Source organism: Boleophthalmus pectinirostris, unplaced genomic scaffold, assembly GCF_026225935.1.
Source record: "Boleophthalmus pectinirostris isolate CB_2022bp ecotype Guang Dong unplaced genomic scaffold, ASM2622593v1 HiC_scaffold_16, whole genome shotgun sequence".
NCBI lineage: Eukaryota > Metazoa > Chordata > Actinopteri > Gobiiformes > Gobiidae > Boleophthalmus > Boleophthalmus pectinirostris.
Window position 1 is genome coordinate 28503103 of NW_026571095.1, and position 10548 is coordinate 28513650.

Consider the following 10548-nt stretch of genomic DNA (forward strand, 5'->3'; position numbering starts at 1 on the left):
AGTATTATAACATATGTTTAAATCAAACTTTTCCCAAACTTTTTTTCTGGGGACCCATGTTTTAAAAGTCACAAACTTTCACGACCCAAGTTAATAGACATTATTTGTTCAGTCCGGGTGCAGGAGGAGAGCGCAACACACGGATCAGACGCAGCATTCAGTCTGTTTCTGCGCTTTGTCTTAATTTTTATGAGCACAGAAAATCCCACCCTAATTTTTCCAGTTATTTATTGTAATTCAAGTCGTGCAAGTCCAATGAAGAGCTTGAACAAAACACAAAGTAAAGCTTGAAAACATGGAGTGTCCAGCACAGTCTCCAGACTTAAACCCCATCGAGCTGGTTTGGGATGAACTGGATAGAAGAGTGAAAAGCCAAGCAACCTACAAGTGCCACACATTTATGGAAACTTCTACAATAGACTTGGGAAGAACTTTCTGAAGAATATTTGATTTTTGTTGTAAAAAGAACGAGCCACGAGTGTGTTCAGCTGTTATATCTGCCAAAGGTGGACACTTTCATGAATCAAAAGTTTAGAATAAGTTTTGGTCAACAGTAAACCGTAAAAAATTGGTGAAAAGTGTAAAAGTTTGGTGTTCTGTGTGCGTCCCTCTAATGAAACTACTGCACATTGTATCGGGTTTGTGTATTATTTCTCTTGTGTGTTTTGCTTTTAGCTGCTGTAATATGAGTTTTCCTTTTGACTGCGTGTTGTCCTGATGGTGTGTGTGTGTTCCAGTGTGACGTGTGTGGCACAGAGCCCATCCAGGGGGTGAGGTGGCACTGTCAGGACTGTCCCCAAGACAACTCTGTGGACTTCTGCTCCAACTGCTCAGACTGGTGAGAGAAGCACGTTTAACCCTTTTTTTTTTTTTTTTTTAAAACATTTGTACACACCATAAACTCCAGACTTGTGTGTGTCGTCCGAATGGATTTCCACACATTTAATCTATCTGGAACGCCATGATGGATATTTGAATATGATTTTGTCCAAGTGTCACAACAGTAGAACAAGCCAGTGTAGGCATGGTACTAACTAGGGATGTAACAATAACTGAAATATCGTGATATCGTATCGTCAAAGTTCTCACAATAATATCGTGGACCATCACAATATATTGAATTACAAGTCTCTTTGCTTAAATTAAGAGTTATGGTACAGCAATAGTAAAAAAAAAAAAAAAAAAGACAGAAGGAACTACATAGACCATGATCCTTTGCTCCATTTCAGTGTAGACTACAAGAAGAAATAACAGTTCTAAGCACTGGTAAGTCTTAGTTCTCTGGATTAATTCTTGTCAAGGCATTTTAAGATGAAAAAAGTAGCATATTAACAGTTTTGTTAGTCTCCACAAAATATCACAGTAAGTATTGTACCAGGAGATGTAAATCATGAAAATAACGTTGAGATTTGGATATTGGTACATCCCTAATCCTTAGTGTTTTCAGTTTGAGAGAAGAACTCAGCGTAAATCTGCAGGGTTTGTGCGTTAGAAAAAGGATCAAAACTAAAACACAACGGACACCAGGCACTCAAAAGAAGTAGAAAAAGTAAAAAAATCGCATCGGCCTCTATTCGAATGGTCAAAGCCAACATGTTTCGACCTTAACTGGTCTTCATCAGAGCTTGAAGCAAGGTCGAAGCATGTTGGCTTTGGCCATTCGAATAGAGGCCGATGCGATTTTTAAACTTTTTCTACTTCTTTTGAGTGCCTGGTGTCCGTTGTGTTTTAGTTTTGATCCTTTTTCTAAAAGCATCCTCTATCTGCTCCCACTGATTGAAACACATGCAGCAAAAAGCCACATTTTTGTTCTTTCACAACTTCAAGTCTGTTTGTGATGAGGAAACATTAAAACATAGATCAGAAAATAGCGTAATAAAGGCCTTTAAAAGTTCAGGGTTTCCACAGTCATGGAAATTGAAAATTACATTTTCACACAACTACTGTTAAATTATCATTAGGCTATTATGATTATTTCTGAACGTCTGGGCCTTTTGTTTAAAAAAGACGACAATAAATGCACTGACAGTATTTTGAATGTTAAAAAACTATAAAACCAAACCATAAGGTGAGTGGAAAGAGTTAACATTTCATATTTAGCCCTAAAAGTCTAATCAGTTCTACACATGTAGGTGCCGTAAAGTCATGGAAAATTCACTTTAGGTCATGAAAAAGTCATGGAAAAGTTTTGAAATTTTATCAGTGAAAAAGAGTGGGAACCCTGAAAGTTATGCAAAATCTCTGCTTTTTTTTTGGGTGGAAGGTCCAAAACTTTCTTCTCTCCATGTAGATGTTAATGTTGTTTCTAAAATCGATCTTTGTTCCTTTTCAGTTTGTACAAGACGGACACTCACAAACCCTCGCACCACTTGGAGCCCGTGTACAGACCTGAGACTTTTCTGGACCGGGACTACTGCCTCCCCCCGAGCGCCGCGGGATACAACTACCTGGACCCCAACTATTTCCCCGCCAACAGATGACAGCGCCCGTAACAAAGACAACCCGAACAACGCGCGCTCTCTCTACCACTAGACACAGAAACCGACCCACTGGCCAATCTGCGCATGGCTTCAAACTCCACCAAGTCCACGATAAAACCGGGACTCAGGTCAAGAACCTGCCAGAACCAGCACTACAACAGGACCGGGGCAAGACGGAGAGAGTGAGAGAGAGTGACGGAGAGGAGGTCCGGTCCGGTTCAACGTTCGGAAACTGGCCCCACGTGACCTAAGCGCCGGGCGGCCGTTTTGGATCAACATTTTTAAAAGAAGGCACACAACATTCCTGAGCGTTGTGACTCCGGGAGGGCACCTGGCATACTGTTCCCCATAGTGTCATACTATTCTTATTATTACCTCCCTTTGCTGCTTTCAAAAAACGGGGGATTCGTGAAGTACAGCGCCACCCGATGGAACGCAGAGAAGTCCCGACCAGACGTGGACTGTGAAGCTAAAGAGAAAAAAAAACGCCGGTTCTACCTGTAATGTTAATGGTCCCTGTGTTTTTGATGCCAGAGTGAAAAATGTCCTAGCTAGGTATCCGTACAATGAGTATTTATGAATGGGAAAACAGCGGAGGTTAAAGTAACAGGTGTCGAGGCAGGAGATCTCGGATGATGTGTTTAAGGACACTCGTAATTTTAAGTGTTGCACCACCATGTTTTTCTTCCACTGTCACACAGCGCTGCTTCACTCGCCTCGTTTAAGTTGAGCGGGTTTGGTTTGGGACGGGTCAGGGCGGAGGAAGAACGTCCAGGACTGCGACAAAACTTGTTGAAAGTATCGAAAATCAGATATCGAAACTGGAGCAGGTATCGATACTAAAAAAGTCACATTCGCAGGACAAAAATGAACATTCGTGAGTAGTTTTAGAATGATCTTGAGCTGTATCAGAAGAGCACAGAGACTAGTACATGTTGTAACAATAATCGAAATAATGTGATATCGTATCTAGGGTTCTAAGAAGTTGCCGATACAATACATACCTCGATACATAGGCCACGATACGATACAGTCAGCTTTCGGTTCGTTACGATGTATTTCAAATCAATTCGATACGGTTAAATGAAAAGAAAATGGCAAATTCATGACTGTGATACTAAAAGTCTTTGTTAAACCGCTTCTTGTGCAAAATTAATATGAAACACAAACATTTTAATCATCAAAAACTGTGAAAATGTCAAATGTGTCGCATAAACGAGTTTCCTTCCACTAAACCAGGCATGTCCAAACTATGGACCGGGAGCCTAATGACAAAACTAATTTTTCTTGGCCCTCAGAGTTCCAGGTGAATTGGCCCAAATAACCTTGCATCAGTTAAAAAGATTTTTTTTTACTGCAGGTGTTTTGAAAATCTACCTTGATGAATTTAATATTTAATATTTAGTGTGTGGTTTTAAGGATCTTAGCATGAATAAAGTCTGATGGCTCATTCTAACGTGTTAAACATGCACATATTTCAATTATTCACTGTATTGAGCACCAGCCTCTGCTTTATCTGTGTCTAGATATGTGGCCCTTGATGAAAAAAGTTTGGACTCCCCTGCACTAAACAAGCAACAAAACTGTAGCTCTGTAACAAAATAATGTTGTAAAATATAAAAAAAAATACTCCTACATAAAACGATACGATATATCGATATTTCAATATTTTGCACAACCCTAATCGTATCGCCAAAACTCTCACAATAATATCACAATAATGTCACAATATATTGAATTACAAGTATTTATAAAAGAGGAACTACACGGACCATGATCCTCTGCTTCATTTCAGTGTTGATTACATGATGAAATCACTATTATTAAGCACTTTTAAATCTTAATTCATTGGATTATGACTGTAATAATTCACACAATTGAAGTCTTTTCAAGGAATATGAAAAGAGAAAAGGATCGTATTCACAATTCTGTTAGCTTCTCCAAAATGTTTGTAACGTGAGATGCATATCGTGAATATATCGTAACGTGAGATTTGGATATTGTTACATCCTTATTATGGAACCACTGAGGGATTACACAGATATAAGACCACAAATATAACATATAAAAGAAAGTACTATGATTTAATGCTCTATTGTCTTAAGAATCACCGCGGTATCAGAATCGGTATTGAGTATGACTGTGTATCATTAAGAAGTTGTTGATACGATACATACCTCGATACATAGGCCACGATACGATACATATTTCGAGACGGTGAGCTTTCAATTCAATACGGTTCAATTAAAAATTAAAGACTAAATGATGTCTGTGATACTAAAAGTCTTCGATAAACCACTTCTTGTGCAAAATGAATATAAAATACGTCAATTTTAATCATCAAAAACAGTGAAAATGTCGAGTTTTATTCCTCTGAACAAGCAACAAAACTGTAGCGCTGTAAGAAAATAAATTAGTGAAATAAACCAAAAAATACTCTTGGCAATAGGGGTGTGCAAAAATATTGAAATATCGATATATCGTATCCTTTAATGTGATGATACAGTATCGATATCATGGACTGCTGTATCGATATATCGCCAAGAGTGTTTTTTGGCATATTTTACTAATTTTTTTTGTTACAGTGCTGCAGTTTTGTTGCTTGTTTAGAGATTTTCACTGTTTTGAGGTTTAAAATGTTTGTGTTTCATATAATTTTTCACAAGAAGTGGTTTAACAAAGACTTTTAGTGTCACAGCCATGATTTAACCTTTATTTTTTATTGAACCGTATCGGATGTTTTGATGATTTGAAATATATCGTATGGAACCGAAATCTCACTGTATCAAGGTATGTATCGTATCGAGGCCTTTGTATCGTATCGGCAACTTCTTAATGATACGCAGCCCTGCTTGGCGATATATCGATGCAGCAGCCCGCAATATCGATACTGTATCATCATTAAACGATACGATAATACTAGAGGTGTGCAAAAAAATCGAAATAAAATCAAGTATCGAGCCTGTTCCTTAGTATCGTGACAAGAGTAAAAGTAAGTATAGTTATTACAATCCGTTATCAGATATTTTTGTTATTTTTATCTTAATAATCACTCAATAAAACTGTTCATTTCCCCGTACTGTTCTGATCTGACCCGAACCAAACCCGACTTACCTTGACCAGGCTTAATTTATCTACTTTTTCTGTTCATTCTCCACTAAACACTACAGCGTGGAGGCTCCATCAAACTGGGAACGCATTTTGGAATTAATTTGACGATTTTCTAATTTCGCCCCTCTAATGTTTGCTGTTGTTGATCATGTTTCGTGTTCAGAGTTAAATGGTGAAACGTAGCCAGCGCTAATTACCGTGTGTGCCATTTTTAACCAACTAGTCTCGTTTATTTCCCAGCACATTGAACACAACTTTCTGTATCATCGTCCTCCTATTAAACACCATTACTGCTCTAGACATAATTTGAAAAAAGATTGTATTTTTATGAGTCTATTTAAAAAGATTTGCGGTTGTGATCGATGCCTCCCGCGCAGTTTTATTCACATGCTTTTGTTGTGCTTGGATAGTCACCATATTGTAAGGTCTCTGTTCCTTCACCCCCCATCGCCCCCTGGCTTCAGTATCTGTGTATAACAGTCTGTTCTTATGTACAAAAATGATAATGTAAAAAAAGCTAGAGGAGAATCGTGGAAATAAAAGTATGTGAAAATAGTGTTTCTACATCCGAGTGTCGTGGTTTTATTTTTTGAAATGTTTTTTTTTTTGCAGTGTGGTGGGTTAGTAGCCAGGCAATCTGTGTATCGTTCGTTCATTCGTTTTTCAATATAAAACCAAAAATAAGAAAACGAAAAAACAACTGATTTCTTCATTATTTGTCTCCAAAACCAAAATGAAAAAACAGATGATGATTAGTTTTTTCAGTTTTCGGTTTTGTGTTTAAATGAAGAATGGAAAAAACGAATAATAGCCGTTTCCCGTTTACGTGACTTCAGTGAGTGTGATGCTGGACTGAACCAGGACTGATCCAGTCCGGGACCAGACCGGGACCAGACCGAGACTGAGACCAGACCGGGACCAGACCGAGACTGAGACCAGACCGGGACCAGAGCGAGACTGAGACCAGACTGGGACCAGAGCGAGACTGAGACCGAGACCAGGCCGGGACCAAACCGGGACCACACTGGGACCACAGAATGGCTGAGACCAGGACCAGACCAGGACTGAGACTGGGACCAGACCAGAGGCTCAGAACCTACGGCAGGGCCAGAGCTCGAAGCTGAGGCTCGGAGTCAAAGCTCGGAGTCAAAGCTCAGAATCCGCTCTTGTCCCGCTCTGGTCCTGCTCTGGTCCCGGTCTCAGTCCTGGTCTGGTTCCGGACTTGGATCAGTCCTGGTTCAGTCTGTATGGAGTGCAGAAGTCCGGCATCGCAGTTACGAGAGTCACGTAAACGGGAAACGGTCGTTATCCGTCTTTTCCATGATTCATTTAAACACAAAATCGGAAATTTTTTCGTTTTCTTATTTTTGGTTTTATATTGAAAAACGAATGAACAAATGAAACCCGGATTACAGGCCTACAGTTTTTCTACGACTGCACAGTGGTTCGTGCTTTCGTCCCACAGCAAGAAGGTTCTGAGTTTGATTACGAGTGTGGGGCCTTTTGTGTGTGGAGTTTGCATGTTCTTCCTGTGCAAACGAGTCAAAATCTCAGGGGATTTTTGGAATAATTAATGATTCAGTGACAAGTATCTTAATATAAAATACACAGAAACATGAGCCTTCATTTTTAGTAATATGAAGATAACGAACGATCAAACTAAAGCATTTCCAAAGCACAAAAGGACATAGTTTTTAGTGAAATGATCAAGTTAAAGCCCCAGTATGTAACTTTATTTTGCTTTCATTTAGGTCCAGGGTTCCCACACGGTCATGGAAATCCAGGAAAAGTCATGGAAATTGAAAATGTAATCTTCTAGGTCTGGAAAAGTCTTGGGATTTTGTAAATTCAATGAAAGTTTTGGAAAAGTCATGGAATTTTAGTATCTCTTTCACGCAACTACAGAGTTTTGTTAAGTTCTCATTAGACTGTTATGATTATTACCGAACGTTTGTTTAAAAGAGACGACAATAAATGCACCGGACAGTGTTGGGGAGTAACAGATTACATGTACCAGGATTACGTAATCAGAGTACAAATTATGAGTAACTGTATTCAGTTACAGTTACTGTTTCAGTGAGTGGTAATTGGATTACAGTTACTTTTTTCGAAATAAATGGATTACATGGTGGTCTTTCCCTGTTTTCACATTTTGGGCTAAACCAGGACTAAACCAGGACTAAACCAGGACTAAACCAGGACTAAAACCAGGTCTAAACCAGGACTAAACCAGGACTCCTAAACCAGGACTAAAACCAGGACTAAACCAGGACCAGGACTAAACCAGGTCTAAACCAGGACTAAACCAGGACTAAACCAGGACTAAACCAGGACTCTAAACCAGGTCTAAACCAGGTCTAAACCAGGTCTAAACCAGGTCTAAACCAGGTCTAAACCAGGTCTAAACCAGGTCTAAACCAGGTAAACTAAACCACCAGGTCTAAAACAGGTATAAACCAGAAACCAGGTTAACAGTAGGGTGGACATGATTTAAGGCAGCACTGATCTCATATAGAAATAATTTTTCTATCAATAATATATTTTTTTTAATGTTTAAGTAAAAACTGGGCTTTTTCTTGTCTTTTAGCAGGTAAAACAAAACATCTTAAGTTAAAATCCTGGTCTTTGCTTCTCTACAGTAAACAATTGCCTGTTCATGGAGACTTGGGCTCAACAGACAATTTGAAGAGAACAAACAAGAATTTTCAGGATGTGGTCGCTTACATTCATGTAGTTTTAAAAAGCATGACAATAAAAAGTAATCCAAAGTATTCAGATTATGTTATTCACTTTAAGTAATTTAATGGATTACGTTACAAACTACATTTTGATGTATGTAATCTGTAATCTGTAGGGGAATATGTTTTAAAAGTCACCTTCCCAACACTGTGCACTGACAGTATTTTGAATGTTAAAAAATTATAATCCCAAACTATAAAGTGAGTGGAAAGGGTTAACATTTCATATTTAGCCCTAAAAGTCGGATCAATTTTACATGTAGGTGCTGTAAAGTCATGGAAATTTCACTTTAGGTCATGGAAAAGTCATGGAAAAGTTGTGAAAGTTTGTCAGTGAAGAGAGTGAGAGGAAACCCTGTGGCTCGTTCTCTTTCATGTCCAGACTGTGAGCGGGGTTTGCATCATCTGGTGGACGGCCTCCTCCTGCTCGTTTCTGTGGAAATGTTGTTCTTTTAGCTCTAATATTCCTGAGTATCCGGGGTGAAGGAAGTCTGGGAGTCCCTGCTCAGACTGCTGCCCCCGCGACCCGGCCCCGGAGAAGAGGAAGACAAAGGACGGATGGATTCCTCAGTTTGGTATTATACCAACTTCAGTAGCTCAGTTGGTAGTTTGTCCACTGGTCTGAAGGTTGCCAGTTTGAATCCTGCTCTCGACATAAACATCATTGGTTGAGTGATCAGATCCACTGACTCACAGGTTGGCTGGTGTGATTCCAGCTCCCACAGATGAATGCTGTTGTTGTGTCCTTGAGTAAGACACTTAACGCACCTCGTCCCCAGTGTTTGTGTGCACTGGTGAATGACTCGTGTGTGAGTGGTTCCTTGTTGTGAAGCGTTTTGAGCCTTGAAGGTGGAAAAGCTCGATATAAAAACGTGACCCTTTACCAAGTTATGGTTTTACCTTTTTATTTCCATTGAATCATGCAGGTGACGTTCCACCTCCTGTCACTGCTTTGTCTCCAGAGATTTTTTTGGGTCGCCTTGTCACGATCTGCATTTATGTCTGCAAAATACAGTTCTGACACACAGAGTGACTCCACAAATATATTATCATCATCCTGGATCAGCATCTCATCAAAATATCCTGTCCTCAGTAGGGCCAGTACTTCTTTGCTTATTCCTTTCACTACTACCGGTACATATATGTGTACTTAATTATTTGTTATTATTGATAATGATGGCAATAATAAAAAAATATAAAATATTAAATGATAAAATAACACTAATAGAATATAAAAATTATAAATATATATATATAAAAATTATGATACATACTATAAATATTAATAAATTATTATACATTTTATTATTAATACATTATTGGTAGCAGTAATAGGGGCAGCAGTAGCTCAGTTGGTAGAGCTTTCGCCCACTTATCTGAAGGTTGGTGGTTCGAATCCAGCTCGCAACATAAAAAAAAAAACATCACAGGTTGAGTGGTCAGATCCACTGACCCACAGGTTGGCTGGTGTGATTCCAGCTCCCACAGATGAATGCTGCTGTTGTGTCCTTGGGCAAGACACTTAACCCACCTTGCCCACAGTGTCTGCGTACACTGGTGTATGAATGTGTGTGTGAATGGGTGAGTGGTTCCTTGTTGTAAAGTGCCTTGAAGGTGGAAAAGCGCTATAGAAAAATGTGACCCATTACCATTTAATAATGGAAACATTATGGTTATGTATTATTATTTATTTATTTTTATTTTTTTTGCCTGTACCATGTCCTGCTTTTGTGCACCTGTTTTGTCTGCCTCTAATTTACTCCAGCCTTGTTATTGGTTGATGTGATCTACTTGAAGGCCACACCTATGCTTTGTTTTTAATCAGGCCCTGATGAAGACCAGTTAAGGTCGAAACATGTTGGCTTTGGCCATTCAAATAAAGGCCTTTTAATTATATTTTTCCTCGTGCGATGTTTTAACTTTTTCTACTGTTTTGGAGTTGCCTGGAATCTGTTGTGTCTTGAGTTTTGATCCTTTTTTCCAAGAGCACCTCTATTTGCTCCTGCTGATTGGAACACCTGCAGCAAACAGCCACATTTTTGTTCTTTCTACATATGTGTGTGAATTGAGATTTTCTGTGCTCATAAAAATGAAGACAAAGCTTAGGTTCAGTCCGGCGTCGCAGTCACAGGAGTCACGTAAACGGGAAACAGTCATTATCCGTTTTTTTCCATTTTTCATTTAAACACAAAATCGAAAACTGAAAAAACGAATCATTA

At 39.0% G+C, this 10548-nt stretch overlaps 1 protein-coding gene across 2 annotated transcripts in view; it reads left to right on the forward strand.

The window, feature by feature from the left end:
• Positions 1-6157, forward strand: part of zzz3 (zinc finger, ZZ-type containing 3) — a 53199-nt gene extending 47042 nt beyond the window's left edge. For both annotated transcript variants that reach the window (XM_055151832.1, XM_020941009.2), the window contains exons 11-12: positions 738-838; positions 2333-6157. In XM_055151832.1, the coding sequence (XP_055007807.1) occupies positions 738-838; positions 2333-2480 (249 nt within the window). In that variant the 3' untranslated portion in view covers positions 2481-6157. The remainder of the gene's footprint in view (positions 1-737; positions 839-2332) is intronic.
• The last annotated feature ends 4391 nt before the right edge of the window (positions 6158-10548 follow it).